The 18611-nt window shown below is 44.2% G+C and overlaps 1 protein-coding gene across 5 annotated transcripts in view; it reads left to right on the top strand.

The window, feature by feature from the left end:
- The window catches only part of LOC140403423 (TOG array regulator of axonemal microtubules protein 1), a 212718-nt gene that overhangs the window by 98240 nt on the left and 95867 nt on the right, over positions 1–18611 (top strand). For 3 of the 5 annotated variants that reach the window (XM_072491356.1, XM_072491350.1, XM_072491340.1), the window contains 2 exons: positions 1893–2192; positions 8910–9190. In XM_072491356.1, the coding sequence (XP_072347457.1) occupies positions 1893–2192; positions 8910–9190 (581 nt within the window). The remainder of the gene's footprint in view (positions 1–1892; positions 2193–8909; positions 9191–18611) is intronic. The other 2 variants (XM_072491358.1, XM_072491343.1) reach the window with 1 other exon arrangement.

Below are 18611 nucleotides of genomic sequence, written 5' to 3'. Positions count from 1 at the left end.
CCCCGCGCCTCCCAACCACCAACAAACGCCACAACCACCACCACGTACATAAATAAATTCAGTCTCCTGGAATATTTCTTCACTCAAGCTTCAGAATAAAGTTATGTTTTCATTTGAGTTACTCATTTTATGCATTAGTTTTAATACAAAAAATTTAATCAACTATTACTTAGATAGGGAAAACTGCTAATGTTCGTCTTCATTATCAAGAAATGTTCCATCTAATGTTGCGCGCACACCTTAAAGGAACGCTTCTTTTGCACGACCTACTTGACCCCTGCTTGGTAATTTAAAGATTTCACACACAGATGAACATAAGAACATAAGAACTAGAAGCAGGAGTAGGCCATCTGGCCCCTCGAGCCTGCTCCACCATTCAATGAGATCATGGCTGATCTTTTGTGGACTCAACTCCACTTTCCGGCCCGAACACCATAACCCTTAATCCCTTTATTCTTCAAAAAACTATCTATCTTTATCTTAAAAACATTTAATGAAGGAGCCTCTACTGCTTCACTGGGCAAAGAATTCCATAGATTCACAACCCTTTGGGTGAAGAAGTTCCTCCTAAACTCAGTCCAAAATCTACTTCCCCTTATTTTGAGGCTGTGCCCCCTAGTTCTGCTTTCACCCGCCAGTGGAAACAACCTGCCCGCATCTATCCTATCTATTCCCTTCATAATTTTATATGTTTCTATAAGATCCCCCCTCATCCTTCTAAATTCCAACGAGTACAGTCCCAGTCTACTCAACCTCTCCTCGTAATCCAACCCCTTCAGCTCTGGGATTAACCTAGTGAATTTCCTCTGCACACCCTCCAGTGCCAGTACGTCCTTTCTCAAGTAAGGAGACCAAAACTGAACACAATACTCCAGGTGTGGCCTCACTAACACCTTATACAATTGCAGCATAACCTCCCTAGTCTTAAACTCCATCCCTCTAGCAATGAAGGACAAAATTCCATTTGCCTTCTTAATCACCTGTTGCACCTGTAAACCAACTTTTTGCGTCTCATGCACTAGTACACCCAGGTCCCTCTGCACAGCAGCATGTTTTAATATTTTATCATTTAAATAATAATCCCTTTTTCTGTTATTCCTACCAAAATGGATAACCTCACATTTGTCAACATTGTATTCCATCTGCCAGACCCTAGCCCATTCAATTAGCCTATCCAAATCCCTCTGCAGACTTCCAGTATCCTCTGCCCTTTTTGCTTTACCACTTACCTTAGTGTCATCTGCAAACTTGGACACATTGCCCTTGGTCCCCAACTCCAAATCATCTATGTAAATTGTGAACAGTTGTGGGCCCAACACTGATCCCTGAGGGACACCACTAGCTACTGAGGTTGAGGTGTTGGAGAGTGTACAAACCTTCAAACAGCTCATTGCCCGAGTCTTCGAGCACCACCCGCTCAGCATGTGGCAGAGTCTGAGTACGAGAATTCGACGTATTACCTATCTACCTTCTAGGATAGAGTAGAAACGAGCTCAATTTTTTCATTTCAATCTTGAGTGTAAAAAAAGATGTACACCTTCAGAAATGTGAATCAGTAAGAGAATCAAGAGTTATGGTGAGTTATGGAGGTACAGTGGGAAAGTGAGATTGAGGATTATCATCATGATCTCATTGAATGAAAGAGCGACTTGATGGGCTGAATGGCCTACTTCTATGTCTTATGGTCTTGTGGTCTAATGTGATCTGCAGTAAGGAATAGAAGTGCGCCATTTATAAAGCACATATGATTGAGCTACTTTTAACCCGTGGAATTTTCCTCTTGTATCAATTCCATGCATTCAAATATCTTCCTTTCATTTCTCATAGTAATACTTTATGAATTCAGTTAGGCATTTCCAAAAACTAAATAATTTAAGTGCCTTTTTCTTTAGCAGTTCGTTCTAGTTTGGCTCTTTCCAGCAAGAACCATGCTTTCTACAGTCCTATTGCTATCGATCCTACACCATTTCCAACTTACAGCTGCAGCCAAGGGTCTCACCACCTTCCATCTTTTCCATTGCCAACTGGAACTAAGCCAATCAGCACATCTTCAAGTGAAGGATCCGCAAAGAAATTTCAGGAACAGAGTGTTCATTTTTCTAACTCGTGGCCTACCGAACATTTTGATGGATTCTCTAAACCCAATTCTCGGAGGCTGACCAACCAGTTGTCTGAGGATTTGCTCATTTTTGGTAAGTGAGCTTTGAATGTTATAAGTTTATTAATATTGTCCATTTCAGTGTTTGCAGGAAGTATTCAAAAACACAAGCTTTTTAAAACTATTTATTCTTTTACCACCCCAAGACCAATTGAATTACAGAATTTTATAGTACCAAAGATGTTACTCAGCCCATCTGAAAGATCTGTCCACTGGCTTTCATTTAAATATTTGTGTACTTTCTCTTTAAAAGCTATTATTATAATCATTATTCCCGTACATTCCGTTAACTAATAAAATGTTAATCATGTTTCCCATTCTCACAGTGATCTTAAATTTATGCCTCCTAGTTACTGATTCACAAGTAGTACCAATTTTTCCCCTATTTATTGCTTCATGTTGTGACTGAGATGATGCTATACGTCATTGCACTCACACCTTGTACGTTCCACCCTCTAAGTCATATTAAACAAGTTGCCTAAGTCAACTTTTGGAAAACAAATAAGCCTAACAAATTTGACGGACTACTTATAACATAAGTTATATAACTTATCACATATAACTTATAACCTAAAACATACCTCTACATTTTGGTCTCATGTGATGACTGTTTCAAATACGATCACTGAAGTTTCTTTCCAATACAGTTTTGAATGTATTAATTTCAATTTCAGGGAGTGGGTTTTTTAATAGTGAAATACGGGCACAGACAAAAGCACTTTGCAAATCCAGCACTTGACGCAGCAGAATAGCAAGACACACATTTGTATTAGTGATTCTATCGCACTACCAAGTTCCTTGCTTTACCCATCACATGTCGCTAAGTACAAAATTAAGACAGGAACCATTCCATAGCCAAGGGACAATGGAGGAAGAGGAGAGAAGAGAAACCCATCACCATATTTTATTGTACACCACCATAACTGGCAGAGGCTTGATGTGGGTCATTTGTAGTTGACACCTTCCAAGGAGTCTGTAAGAAGAAAGCAAGTTTTTTTGTATGGTTTTTACTGTTTCTAGTTCATATCATCATCAATTCTAATTAGGCTTGATAAGTGTGTATATGATATTAATATACAATGTCTGACTTTTACATTTTTTACTTCTATTCACGTATAATGCCAAAATAGATATTTTGACTATTTTGGTGGAAATCATTACAGTATGGGTATCAATACAGGGTCACCCAGTTAATCAATTGGATATACACCATGTAGTGTGGTACTAATATATGCATGCCAAGAAGGTTCCAAATATCATTCCAAGTCCATAGTGACATAGTTCTTGGTTGTCACAGCAACACAGACAATAAAATTAGACCTAATCTCTTTGGGCCGAATGGAGGAAGTAAAGACATGATGGCCGGAATTTTCTAGCTGTTCATGCCGGTGGGATCTTCCCATCCCACCAATGGGGCAGCTCCACCGTGGGTTTCCTAGTGTCTGGGTGTGCATTCAATGGGAAACCCTGTTACCAACGACAGGGCCAGAACATCCCACTGCTGAAACATGCCTGGAGTCACTGTCTTCAGACTGACACCAGCTAATGTCGTCTTGAGTGCATTCATTTCCCATTGAGTTCATTGAATGGATCAGATCCAGTGGAGGAACTTTGTAATTGAAACATTCTTCCATTAGGAATATACTGGACAGTGACCTTCCATTCCCTCCTCAGCACCCCAAGTCTTTCCCTGATCTCCAACTGCATGGAGCCAGCAACCTTTAGCTGCCTCTTCAGTAGCACAGCTAACAGCAGCACTTTATCTGCATGGAGCCTCTTTGTTTGCTGCTAACTCCTCACAAGCTGCTGTGCACTGATCCTTGAACTGATTTCTATTATCTACTAAAATATCCAACAGAATATGTTCCGAGGCAAAATCAAATGTAGCAACGCTTGGGCATTCTGTCGGCGGGGGGGGGGGGGGGGGGGGGGGGAGGATGATCTGGCACACTTAATGCTCAATTACATCTGTTAGAATCCATTATTAAGGAGGTTATTACTGGATACCTTGAAAATCTTATGTAATCAAGCAGAGTGAACATGGTTTTGTGAAAGGGAAATCATGTTTAACATCAAAAGTTGCAGCACGAAATACGAGCTTGTGGTGTAAGGGGGTAACCTATTAGCGTGCACAGAAGATTTGTTAGTTTTTTTTTAATAAACATTTTATTGAGGTATTTTCGGTATAGTAACAACAACAAAATAAACAATATACATGAAACCATAAACATAGTGCAAAAGACATTTACCTCTCGTACAGGTCCCACCCTTATTGACCCCCTACTCGAATCTAAAATACCCACCCCCCTCACCCCAGTCTGCTGACGATTAATTTCCCGCAAAGAAGTCGACGAAAGGTTGCCACCTCCAGGTGAACCCTAACAGTGACCCTCTCAAGGCGAACTTGATTTTCTCCAAACAGAGAAAGCTAGCCATGTCCAATAGCCATGTCTCCAGTTTTGGGGGCTTTGAGTCCCTCCATGCTAATAGAATCCGTCTCCTGGATTCCCGGGTCTTCTGACACCCCGAAAATCGCCATCTCTGGACTCAGCGCCACCCTTGTTTTTAACACCGAGGACATGTCCGCAAACCCCTGCCAAAATCCCCTAAGCTTTGGACGTGTCCAAAACATGTGGACATGGTTCGCTGGTCTGCCCGCACATTTTGCGCACCTGTCCTCCACCCTAAAGAATCTGCTCATCCGGGCCACTGTCATGTGAGCCCGGTGAACAACCTTAAATTGTATCATGCTGAGCCTGGCACATGTGGCGAACGTGTTGGCTCTATTCAACGCGTCCGCCCGTAGACCATCCTCCTCCCACTTGCGCTTCAGCTCCTCGGTCTGCGTCTCCTCCGACCCCATATGCTCCTTATAAATGTCCGAGACGCTCCCTTCTCCTACCCACCCTCTGGAAACTACCCTGTCCTGAATCCCCCTCAGCGGTGGGAGCGGGAAGGTTGACACCTGTTTACGAAGGAAGTCCCGCACCTGCAGATACCTGAATTTGTTTCCCCTCGCCAACCCAAACTTTTCCTCCACTCGGAAAGCTCCCCTCTATGAACATATCCCCCATCCTCTCAATAGTCCGATGTTGTCCTATTCGTCCGTACACTTGCCACAGGAGCCTGATACAGTAACCTGACCCAGTCAATAAAGCCCCGCCCGAATCCGAACCGTCCCAGTATCTCCCACAGATAGTCTCATCTACCCGATCAAAAATCTTTTCTGCATCTATTGCGATCACCACCTCCACCTCCCTACCTTCTGGGGGCATCATGATCACATTTAACAGCCTTCTTACATTGGCCACCAAGTGCCTGCCCTTAACAAACCCCGTCTGGTCCTCCCCAATAACGTCCGGAACACAATCCTCAATCCTGGAGGACAAGATTTTGGCCAGCAACTTGGCATCCACATTTAACAGGGAGATCGGTCTGTAGGACCCACACAGCTCTGGGTTCTTGTCCTGTTTAAGAATCAGCAAAATCATTGCCTGTGACATCGTCGGGTGCAACACCCCTCTTTCACTTGCCTCATTGATTATCCTCATCAACACCGGCCCCAATATCCCTGAGAACTTTTTGTAGAACTCCACTGGGTACCCGTCTGTCCCCGGGGCTTTACCCGACTGCATGGCCTTCAGACCCTCCACTGTCTCTTCCAACCCGATCGGGGCCCCCAGCCCTTCTACCCGCTCCCCGTCCACCTTTGGAAATTCAGCCCCTCCAAGAAGTGCCTCATCCCCTCCGGCCCCACAGGGGGTTCCAATCTGTGCAGCCTGCTGTAGAAATCCCTAATCGCTTTATTCACCCCTACTGAATCACCACCCAGGTTCCCATCTCCGTCCTTTACTTTCCCTATCTCCCTAGCTGCCTCCCTCTTCCTAAGCTGCTGTGCAAGCATTCTGCTGGCCTTCTCTCCATGTTCATAGATTCCCCCCCCTCCTCGCCTTTCTCAGCTGCTCCACCACCCTCCCTGTGGTCAGCAAGCTAAACTCCGCCTGTAACCTCCGCCGTTCCCTTAAAAGCCCTGCCTCTGGGGTCTCTGCATACCTCCTATCAATCTGTAGTATCCCCTTTACCAATCGGTCCTTCTCCGCCCTGTCCACCTTCTCCCTATGGGCCTGGATCGAGATCAGCTCCCCCTGACCACCACCTTCAGTGCTTCCCACACCTCCGCTGCTGAAATTTCCCCCGTGTCATTGACCTGTAGGTAGCTCTGAATACATTTCCTCAGCCGCTCGCACACCCCTTCATCCGCCAAAAGTCCCACATCCAACCTCCAGTGCGGGTGCTGATTGCTGTCTTTACTAACCTGCAGGTCAACCCAGTGTGGAACATGGTCTGAGATTGTAATCGCCGAGTACCCCGTGTCCACCACCCCAGCCAGCAAGGCCCTGCTCAAAATAAAGAAATCAATCCGGGAATACACTTTATGCACGTGCGTAGCAGGAGAACTCCTTCAACCTCGGCTGCCCAAATCTCCATGGATCCCCCCCCCCCCCCCCCCCCCCCATCAGCTCCATGAACCCTCTTCACACGTGCCCTTTTGACCGGCCCATTTAACCCTCGAACATTCCAGGTGATCAGCCTAGTTGGGGGGCTCATTGCCCCCCTCCGCCAATCAGCCATCCCCTTTTTTAGGCCCGCCTCCAGCCCATGCTCCGCGCCTCCAGCGGTCCATCCCCAGGCAGCCCCCAACCTCCTCTCTGTCCCTCAGCCCAAGTCCCTCCCTCGTCAGCAGAATATTTGCCTCCCCTCTTTCCCCCCCCCCCCCAAAGTAACAACACCCTGTAGCCCAACCCCTTTACTAAACCAAACATTATGCACACCCCCCACTGCGCTTCCGAGAGCTAGCTCGCCCAGCTAGCTTGGTGGCCCCCATCCCCGGCGCCAGATAGTCTCCGACCTATTGTTCCCTCCCTACCCCCCCCCCCCCCCCCCGCTCATACAAACAAACTCCAACATCAAACAATCCCCACATAATTGCCCAACAGAAAAAACACCAAGATCAAAACAAGTACACCTCCATCCCCAACAGTGCAAATGAAAACCTTAACTCACTCAGCTCTACCGCAGGTTCCAAATCAATGCAAACGGCATCACAGACCTCTTCCATGAAATGCAAAATGAGAAACTTTTTACAAAAACAGAGAAACAAAAAGAAAAAAACCAAAAACATGAACGTTGCAGCCAAGTTCAAAAGTTCTCTATCCATCATCAGCCCTTTCTATTTCGCAAAGTCCAACGCATCCTCCGGCGACTCGAAGTAGAAGTGCTAATCCTCATGCGTGACCCAGAGACGGGCTGGGTATAACAGTCCAAACGTCAGCTTTTTCTTAAAAAGGATCGACCTGATCTGGTTGAAGCCTGCTCTCCTCCTGGCCACCTCTGCACTCGGGTCCTGGTAAACCCGCAGGATGCTATTGTCCCATTTACAGCTCCATGTCTGCTTGGCCCACTGTAGAATGCGCTCCTTATCCGAGAGCCTGTGGAATCTCACCACCATTGCCCTCCGGGGGGGGGGGGGGTCTCCCATTCACGGCTTCCTCGCGAGTGCTCTGTGAGCCCTATCCACCTCCAAGGGCCGGGAGAATGCCCCATCCCCCAGCAGCTTCACAAACATGTCTGTGATGAATGCCCCAGCGTCTGTTCCTTCAGACCCTTCCAGGAGCCCGACGATTCTTAGGTTCTGCCGGCGGGACCTATTTTCAAGGTCCTCCACCTTCTCCAGGAGCTTCTAATGCTGGTCCCTCAGCATCCCCATCTCCAGCTCCACCATAGTCTGATGTTCTTCCTGCTCAGCCAGTGCCTTCTCCACCTTCTGGATCGCCCGAGGGCGTCCAATCTATGCTCCAGCCGCTCAATATACTCCTTTATCGGGTCCAAGCAGACCCGTTTCTGCATAGCAAAGCCTTCCTGAATGACTTGCATCAGCTGCTCCATAGACTGCTGGGTCGACAAGCCAGAGGTCCGAACCTCCGCCATGCTGTCTTCTGTTGCAGCTACAGCCCAAGCCTTCTCTATCTTTTTGTTTCTACCCTTACGAACACTTCTAGTCCTTCTCTCCATGCACCGAAGTGGGAATTCAGTAAACAATTGCCACTAACATCCGTTTTACAATTCAAGTCTGTTAGAAAAATGGAGGAAAGGTCCAAAAGTCCGACCAGAGCGGGAGCCACCAAATGTGCGACTTACTCCTCCATAGCCGCCTTCGGAAGTCAGAAGATTTGTTAGTTAACAGGTAGCAGAGAGCAGGCATAAATGGGTCATTTTAGGATTGGCAAGCTGTTACCAGTGCCACAGGGATCACTGTTGGAGCCTCAACTGTTTACAATCTATATCAATGACTTGGATGAAGGGATGGAATACATGGTTGGTAAATTTGAATGGAGAGTAGAAGAGAAAGTTGTGAAGAGGACATAAGCCTGCAAAAGGATGTAGATGTGTTAAATGAGTGGGCAAAGATGTGGCAGATGGAGTATAATGTAGGAAAATGTGAACTTGTCCACTTTGGCAGGAAAAGTAAAAGAGCAGTATACTATTTAAATGGTACAGAGGGATCTGGGTGACTTGTTGCATGAATCACAACTTCCAGACAACTGGTGTTTCAGAACAATAGATTTCCGGAATGGGGAGGTTACAGGGCATATTCAAATGTGAATAAAGGTTCCCTTTGTATAAATCTTTTCAGCTAGTTCACTATCTTGCACATAATTTTGTGTTTATATACTTAACTGTGGTTATCCAGGAGACAGCTCACAAGAAAGTCGTTCTCCCATACCGCTCAAACCTACATTGGTACGATTACCATCATCTCGGAGAGATCTCAACACTACAAAACCTGTCCCTCCAATTCCAAGAGGTACTAGCCCAATGGTTGAAGCCGAAGTAGCTCGATATGGTAATAAAAAAGGAACAAATGGAGCAGAATCTGAGGCGGTTTGGGAGGAAGGGAAGAGTGTTAACCAAAGTCTGCAACTAGATCTTTCCTCACTGGACAACAATGAAGATGAAACAGATCATGAAGAGGTTAGTATGTACAGGCTTCAAAAATATTTAAGTGCAGTAACTGATATTGTGGCACATTCAGCAGCTATTCTCTGCCAAATATCTTCCAAAAACAAACCAGATGCATGACCAGTTGTTAATCTAGTTTTTGTGTGGCATGAGTTAAGGGAGGGATGTTGGGAAGAACTTCCTGCTCAGTGAATAATAAAAGGATCTTTCATGTCCAACTGAAACACTGGAACTTGCTTAGTAACTCATCCAAAAACCGTTCTTCCAAGAGTGCACTACAATGTCCGGGTTATGGTGGAGTGTCAACTAAAGTCTTAATTCAAACATTGGAATGGGGTTTGAACTAACAGTTATTAAAAAAGGGTCAGCTGCAGAGTGATGTATTTAGATCTAAAAGTAGAGTATTAAACATAATGAAAGCCAATTACATAGGTTTAAGGGGTGAGATGGCTAAAGCAAATAGGGAATTAGGGTAAAAATATGATGGCAGCACATTGAAAGAGATATTTTATCATTTTCAATTAATATAAGACCATAAGACATAGGAACAGAATTAGGCCATTTGGCCCATCGCGTCTGCTCCACATTCAATCATGGCTGATATGTTTCTCATTTCCATTCTCCTGCCTCCTTCCTATAATCCCTAATCCCCTTATTAATCAAGAACCTATGTTAGGGCTCGATCTTCTGGCCACGCTGTGCCGGAAAAGCAGCTCGCCGCGGCGCAGTATGGCCAGTGAAAGTCAGGAGACCCCGCTGTCAGGATCCACCCGGCTTGCAATGCCTCGTGGGATTCAACGCAATCTCGCGAGACATTGCAAGGAAAATCCTGCACACTATGGGCAGGATACGTATTTGGCAAATCTACATTTTAGAGCAAGGCCTTACTCAAATGTACAGATTCGCAAGGTACCTGAGGCTTTGGGATCCAAGCCCCACCTCGGAGACTTCGGACGAGTGCCATTTGGTACTGATCCCCACTAACGGGGGCAAGGCGGAACAGCACTTGTGGGGGTTTCCATGGGGATCGGAGGCCCCCAGCTGCATGTCCCTTGGGCAGGGTGGTACCCTAGCACTGCTGGTGCCGCTTGCGTTGAATAGCCACATGTTTCTCGGCACTGCGAGTGCCAGGAAACACACGGCTAAACGCGCTCACTAGGGGACTTTATTCCCTTTTGGGAAGATCGCGCCCGCAGCCTTCTGCGGTAAGAGCTCCACAGATTCACCACCCTCTGGCTGAAGAAATTGCTCCTAATCTCAGTTTTAAAGGATCGTCCCTTCAGTCTGAGGCTGTGGCATCGGGTTCTAGTTTTTCTTACTCGTGAAAACATCCTCTCCACGTCCACTATATCTAGGCCTCTCAGTATCCTGTTAGTTTCAACAAGAACCCCCGCCCCCCCATCCTTCTAAACTCCAACGAGTACACACCCAGAGTCCTCAAATGCTCCTCATATAGCAAGCTCTTCATTCCAGGGATCATTCTTGTGAACCTCCTCTGGACCAAGGCCAGTACATCTTTCCTTAGATACCGGCCCAAAACTGCTCATAATATTCCTAATAAGGTCTGACCAGATCCTTAGAAAGCATCAGAAGTACATCCCTGCTCTTCTATTCGAGCCCTCTCAACATGAATGCTAACATACAATTTGCTTTCCTAACTGCCGACTGAACCTGCCCGTTAACCGTAAGAGAATCTTGAACTAGGACTCCTTTGTGCTTCTGATTTCCTAAACCTTTTCTCATTTAGAAAATAGTATATGCCTCCATTCTTCCTATCAAAGTGCATAACCTCACTCTTTTCCACATTGTATTCCTCTCCTAGCCTGTCCAAGTCCTTCTGCAGCCGCTCCTGCTTCCTCAGCACTATCTGCCCCTCTGCATATCTTTGTATCATCTGCAAACGTAGCAACAGTGCCCTCAGTTCCTTCTTCCAGATCGTTAATGTATATTCTGACAAATTGCGGTCCTGGCACTGACACCTGAGGCACACCACTAGTCACCGGCTGCCATCCTGAAAAGGACCCCATTTATACCCATTCTTTGCGTTCTGCCAGTCAGCCAATCCTCTATCCATGCCATTATTTTACCCTTAACACCATGGCTCTTAACTTATTTAACAGCCTCTTATACGGTACTGTTATGGGCCAGGGTTTAGAGAACCCCAAAGTGTATCATGGGGTTCACCTGCCCCACTTTTAATAGATTGTGGTATGGGGAGCACACGGCCCACTCTACAGGCGTGGTACAGCAGAAATTGAATTTTTCTTTTAAAGCAAAACAGTGTTTATTCTATGAACTCAAGTTAACCTCTTTAAAACATACAGTGAACATCTTAGCAACCATCAATTCAAATACAACCCCCAAAGAATACAACACTAAGTAATTCTTACTTTCCCTTTAACATCCATAAGACTTAAAAACACCTTTTAACAGAAAGACATCAGGCTTAACTTCACTACTGAGAACAGTTACCACGTTGAAATCAGCAAATAGACACTCATAAGCTTGCAGAGATTCACATACATCCTGTTGAGATTGCAGCTTCCCCAAAAGTAAAATGAAACCAAACCCACCCTGCAGCAAAAAGCCTAAAACGAAAGTTAAAAAGCTGACAGACAGCCCAGCTCCACCCACTCTCTGACATCAATGCAGTAACAAACACCCATTTCTTAAAGGTACTCTCACTACAGATATTTATATACATACCCATTTGTAAACACCCACTTCTGAAAGGTACTCTCTCATGACACCTCCCCCCCCCCCCCCCCCCCCCCCCCCCCAAGAAAGAAAAATAAACCATCAACTTCAAGATGGTTTCATTTTTCACCTTTTCACTATCCTTTAAGAAATGCACACAGTAAATATACTTTTTCGTTCAAAAAAAACAACACACGCAAACAGGTATAATAATATAGTCCTTTTTTTTTTTTCTTCTTCCTCCAACTGGAATCCTTCTCGATTGACAGTCTCTTTGAACAAGAAGGTCTCTGCACGATCCATCCATTTCTCTACGCCTTGGCATTTCTCTTTAAAGTCAGATATTTTAGTTCAATCTGATCACAGAGTCCCTTGTAATTCTCCAACACAGGAGCAGTCAAATGCCTGTTGAAAGTCCGCTGTCCACTGAAACTTTCGACGTTTCTTCAGCAAGTCTATCAGTGGAGCAACCACGCTACAAAACGTTTTCACAAATGTTCGATCATATCCACTCATGGCAAGAAATCGCATTATTTCCCTTTGTCTTGGGGGTGTCAGAAACTCCTCAATAACTGTTTGTTTCACATCCTGTGTGACCATTCGACCCTGTCCGATTGTATGGCCAAGGAAAGTGACTTGGGCGTTGCCAAATTCACTTTTGGCTAGGTTTATTACCAAACCCGCTTCCTGAAGTCGATCGAATAACTCCATAAGATGTTTTAAATGTTCTTTCCATGTCTGACTGAAAATTACCAGATCGTCGATGTATACCACACAATTGCGTAATCCAGAAACAACTTTGTGAGTTAATCGTTGAAAGGTGACTGAGGCGTTTTTCATGCCAAATGGCATAACTTTGAATTAGTATATACCATCTGGAGTCACAAAAGCTGAAATCTCCTTCGCCCTTTCGGATAAAGGTACCTGCCAGTAACCTTTAAGTAAATCCAGTTTGGAAATAAAAACTTATTGTCCCATTTTCTCAATGCAATCCTCCAAACATGGGATAGGATAAGATTCCGTTCTTGTAACTGCATTAACCTTTCTATAATCCACACACAACCGTTTGGTACCATCCAGTTTAGGTACCATCACTATGGGTGAGCTCCATTGGCTGCAACCCACTTCAATTATGCCAATTTTAAGCATACTCTCAATCTCTTTGTTAATCTGTGCCAATTTTAAAGGGTTAAGTCTGTATGGAAGTTGTTTGATTGGAACAGCATTTCCCACATCTACACATGTATAGCCATTTTAGTACTTCCCAATTTATCTCTACAAACTTGCCCATGTGATATCAATAACTCTTTCAGGTCAGTTTCTTTTTCCTCTGGAAGGTCACTCAACAATTTTTCCCAATTTTTAAGAACATCCTCATTTTCCAATTTAATTTGAGGTATGCCAAATTCACAGTCATCTGGATTTGGTTCGTCACTTTGAGTTAGAATCATTAAAACCTCCTCCTTTTTCTCCCCTTCCCTTTCAAAGTACCTTTTAAGCATATTCACATGACACACTCGGTGAGTTTTCCTTCTGTCTGGCATTTTTACCACATAACTCACCTCACTTAATTTACTTTCAATCTGATAAGGTCCACAAAACCTTGCTTTTAAAGGCTCACCTACCACTGGTAACAATACTAAAACTTTATCTCCACTGGCAAAACTACGAACTTTGGATTTCTTGTCCGCTACCCGTTTCATCACATATTTGTGCAACTTTTAAATGTTGTCTAGCCAATTCACCTGCTCCATTTAATCGTTCCCTAAAATTTGATACGTAATCCAATAATGTAAGTTCTGATTTCTCACTCACCAATTTTTCCTTAATCAATTTAAGTGGGCCTCTTACCTCATGACCAAAAATTAGTTCAAAAGGACTAAATTTGGTTGACTCATTAGGTGCATCCCTAATTGCAAACAGTACGAATGGAATTCCTTTATCCTAATCCTCTGGATAATCTTGACAATAAGCCCTCAACATTGTCTTTAATGTCTGATGCCACCTTTATAACGCTCCCTGCGATTCTGGATGGTACGCAGTTGATTTAAATTGTTTTATTCCTAAGCTATCCATAACTTCTTTGAATAACCTTGAGGTAAAATTTGATCCTTGATCCGATTGTATTTCTGTGGGTAGTCCATATCTAGTAAAGAATTTACGTAACTTCTGCACAATCTTTTTAGCTGTAATATTATGTGCTGGAATGGCCCCTGGAAACCTAGTAGACACATCCATTATAGTCAAAAGATATTGATTCCCACTTTTTGTTTTCGGAAGCGGTCCTACGCAATCAATTAGGACCCTTGTAAAAGGTTCCTCAAATGCTGGAATGGGTATTAAGGGCGCTGGTTTTATCACTGCTTGAGGTTTCCCTATCATTTGACATGTGTGACATGATTGACAAAATTTAACTATATCTTTATGTAGTCCAAGCCAATAAAAATGTTTTTGTATTTTAGCTTGAGTTTTCCTTATTCCCAAATGACCTCCCACTGGTACCTCATGTGCAACTCGCAACACCTCCTTTCTATACCCTACCAGCAATACTACTTGATGAACTTCTGCCCACTTTTCATCCGCCTGCATATGTAAAGGTCACCATTTTCTCATCAAGACATCAATTGGGCAATTTGTGTAACACTCCGGTATACACTCAGATTCCTCTTCAGTGTATCCTTTCTGATACACCCGTTTTATTTCTACATCTTTCTGTTGTAACTCCGCCAATTTTCCTGAACTAAAAATATCCATCTCATCCTCCACCTGTTCTTGTTCTTTTTCAACCATCTGATAAAAATCGTTTCTGATAATTGCACTTCATCTTCACTCTTTGATTTCTTCTCTTGTCTTAACCTGTGACTTTGCGACCTTGTTACTAAACAATCCAGAAAAATCTCAGGATATTTGTCCTTCAACACTTCAGTTGTCTGTTTTTTCACTGGCTTATCAACCACAGTAGGCATTACACCCACCTGCGACCCAGCTATATCATTACCCAAGATAAACTGTATTCCTGGACGATAGTTTCTCTATTACTCCTACTACCACTTTACCACTCTTCACTGGACTTTCCAAGCTTATCTTCGATAATGGAACACTACTCCTCTCACCCCGAATTCCACATATTACCACCTTTTCTGGTAATATTCTTCCCAAACTACATAACTCCTCATCTCTTACCATTAAAGATTGACCAGCTCACGTATCTCTTAAAATTGTGACTTCTTTACCTGCTCCTCCTGATACACAAGTAAACTTTACCCACACAAGTAAATTCTTTAAAGACACCTGGCACCTTCTTATCAATCACCTCTTGATCAGGCTGTACAATCTTTTGCACCTCCTTCGCTTCACTTGGGCTTTCCTTTACCACTTTAACAAACCCCACTGTCTTATCCTGTTTTACCACATCAGCCTTCACAGTGCTTTTCTTCAATCACCAACACTGTGACTTTACATGGCCTAGTTTATGACAGTGAAAACATTTGAAATTTTTCATTTCTTTTCCACCCTCCTGGATTTCTTTTTTAGTCTGAGGTACACTCTCATTATCTCCCATCAGATCACCTTTACCCTTAACGCTTGCATATTTCTCATGTCCCCAGTTTCTATCCCTCACAGGCTGAAACTGATGTTGGAAACCAAGCTTTGATTTATGAACTAATTCATAATCATCTGCCATTTCTGCTGCTAATCTCGCAGTTTTAACCCTCTGCTCTTCCACATGAGTTCTCACTACATCAGGAATTGAATTTTTAAACTTCTCCAAAAGTATAATTTCTCTGAGGGCTTCATACGTTTGGTCTATTTTCAAAGCCCTTATCCACCTATTAAAATTACTCTGTTTGAGCCTTTCAAACTCCATGTATGTTTGACCAAATTCTTTCCTTAAATTTCTAAACCTTTGTCTGCAGGCTTCAGGCACTAGTTCATATGCACCTAAGATGGATTTTTTCACCTCCTCATACGTCCCAGATACCTCCTCCGGTAGTGATGCAAACACTTCACTCGCCCTACCTACCTGCTTTGTTTGAATCAGTAATACCCACATCTCCTGTGGCCATTTCATTTGTTTAGCTACCTTCTCAAATGAAATGAAAAAGGCTTCTACCTCCTTCTCATCAAAACTTGGCAATGCTTGGACATATTTAAATAGATCCCCACCAAGCCTTCGACTTTGACGCTCTTTCTCACTATCCCCATCACTATCATCCAACTGTACGTTTCCCTTTACGTCTGCCAATTTTATCTGACTGTCATGTTTCATGGCCATTTTCTGAAGTTCAAACTCTCTCTCTTTATCTTTTTCCCTGATCTGTATCTCCCTTTCCCTTTCTTTTTGTTCTGCTAGGGCTATTCTTTCTTTTCTCCTTCTCTCTCCTTTTCTTTCTCCTCTCTCTTTTTTTTTTCCTCTCTATCTCTGTCTCTTTCTTTTTCTGCTCTCTTTCTTTTTACTCTCTTTTGTATTCGAGCTGCTTTAATTCTTTCTCATGTTCCATTTGTTTAATTTGTAACTGAATTTTTGCCATTTCCAATGAGTCAAACTGTATCTCAGGCAACTTTAAATGCTTAGCCACCGCCATAATTACCTCATCTTGTCGCATTTTGTCAGGTAATGTTAACTGCAATGTTCATGCCAAATCTTACAGTCTGCTTTTAGTCTCTGTCCGTAAGGTAATGCGTGTGACCGACTCCACCCCCAAAAACTTCAGAGCCTCTGAAAGAGCCATTGTCCACAACACACTCCCCACTTAAACTGGAATACCACACCTGAAAAGCAACCACAATATGCTCACCCCTCACTGTCTTTAAGTTCACAAAGCCAATCCAGTAGATAGACTTTTAACCCGCTCAAGCCCCCAATTTGTCATGGGCCAGGGTTTAGAGAACCCCAAAGTGTATCATGGAGTTCACCTGACCCACAACTTTTAATAGATTGTGGTATGGGGAGTACACGGCCTACTTTACAGGTGTGGTACAGCAGAAATGGAAAAGCATTTTTTAAAGCAAAACAATGTTTATTCTATGAACTCGGGTTAACCTTTTTAAAACATACAGTGAACATCTTAGCAACCATCAATTCAAATACAACCCCCAAAGAATACAACACTAAGTAATTCTTATTTTCCTTTCAACATCCATAAGACTTAAAAACACCTTTTAACAGAAAGACATCAGGCTTAACTTCACTACTGAGAACAGTTACCACGTTGAAATCAGCAAATGGACACTCATAAGCTTGCAGAGATTCACACGCATCCTGCTGTGATTGCAGCTTCTCCAAAACTAAAATAAAACCAAACCCACCCTGTAGCAAAAAGCCTAAAGTGAAAGTAAAAAGCTGACAGGCAGCACAGCTCCACCCACTCTCTGACAGCACTGCAGTAGTAAACACCCATTTCATAAAGGTACTCTCACTACAGTTGACAGTAACTTTGCAATTTAAAAAAAAAAGTATTAAAAAAAAAAGACAAATTTTAATTTTAATTAATTGACGCAATGTCAGTTAGAGGGGTGCTGTGCTCTGACTGTGAGATGTGGCAGGTCCGGGAGGCTTCCAGCGTCCCGGATGGCTTCATCTGCAGAAAGTGCACCCAACTGCAGCTCCTCACAGACCGCATGGTTCGGTTGGAGCAGCAATTGGATGCACTTAGGAGCATGCAGGTGGCGGAAAGCGTCATAGATCGCAGTTATGTAAATGTGGTCACACCCAAGGTGCAGGCAGAGAAATGGGTGACCACCAGAAAGGGCAGGCAGTCAGTGCAGGAATCCCCTGTGGTTGTCCCCCTCTCGAACAGATATACCCCTTTGGATACTGTCGGGGGGGATAGCCTATCAGGGGAAAACAGCAGCAGCCAGAGCAGTGGCACCACGGCTGGCTCTGATGTTCAGAAGGGAGGGTCAAAGCGCAGAAGAGTAATAGTAATAGGGGACTCTATAGTCAGGGGCACAGATAGGCGCTTCTGTGGACGTGAAAGAGACTCCAGGATGGTATGTTGCCTCCCTGGTGCCAGGGTCCAGGATGTCTCCGAACGGGTAGAGGGAATCCTGAAGGGGGAGGGCAAACAGGCAGAGGTCGTTGTACATATTGGTACTAACGACATAGGCAGGAAGGGGCATGAGGTCCTGCAGCAGGAGTTCAGGGAGCTAGGCAGAAAGTTAAAAGACAGGACCTCGAGGGTTGTAATCTCGGGATTACTCCCTGTGCCACGTGCCAGTGAGGCTAGAAATAGGAAGATAGAGCAGACAAACACGTGGCTAAACAGCTGGTGTAGGAGGGAGGGTTTCCGTTATCTGGACCACTGGGAGCTCTTCCGGGGCAGGTGTGACCTGTATAAGATGGACGGGTTGCATCTAAACCGGAGAGGCATAAATATCCTGGCCGCGAGGTTTGCTAGTGTCACACGGGAGGGTTTAAACTAGTATGGCAGGGGGGTGGGCACGGGAGCAATAGGTCAGAAGGTGAGAGCATTGAGGGAGAACTAGGGAATAGGGACAGTGTGGCTCTGAGGCAGAGCAGACGGGGAGAAGTTGCTGAACACAGTGGGTCTGGTGGCCTGAAGTGCATATGTTTTAATGCAAGGAGCATTACGGGTAAGGCAGATGAACTTAGAGCTTGGATTACTACTTGGAACTATGATGTTGTTGCCATTACAGAGACCTGGTTGAGGGAAGGGCAGGATTGGCAGCTAAACGTTCCAGGATTTAGATGTTTCAGGCGGGATAGAGGGGG

The sequence above is a fragment of the Scyliorhinus torazame genome, chromosome 2, assembly GCF_047496885.1.
Source record: "Scyliorhinus torazame isolate Kashiwa2021f chromosome 2, sScyTor2.1, whole genome shotgun sequence".
In the NCBI taxonomy this organism is placed as follows: domain Eukaryota; kingdom Metazoa; phylum Chordata; class Chondrichthyes; order Carcharhiniformes; family Scyliorhinidae; genus Scyliorhinus; species Scyliorhinus torazame.
The sequence above is the reverse complement of the archived record's forward strand: the minus strand, read 5'-3'. Positions and strand labels throughout refer to the sequence as shown.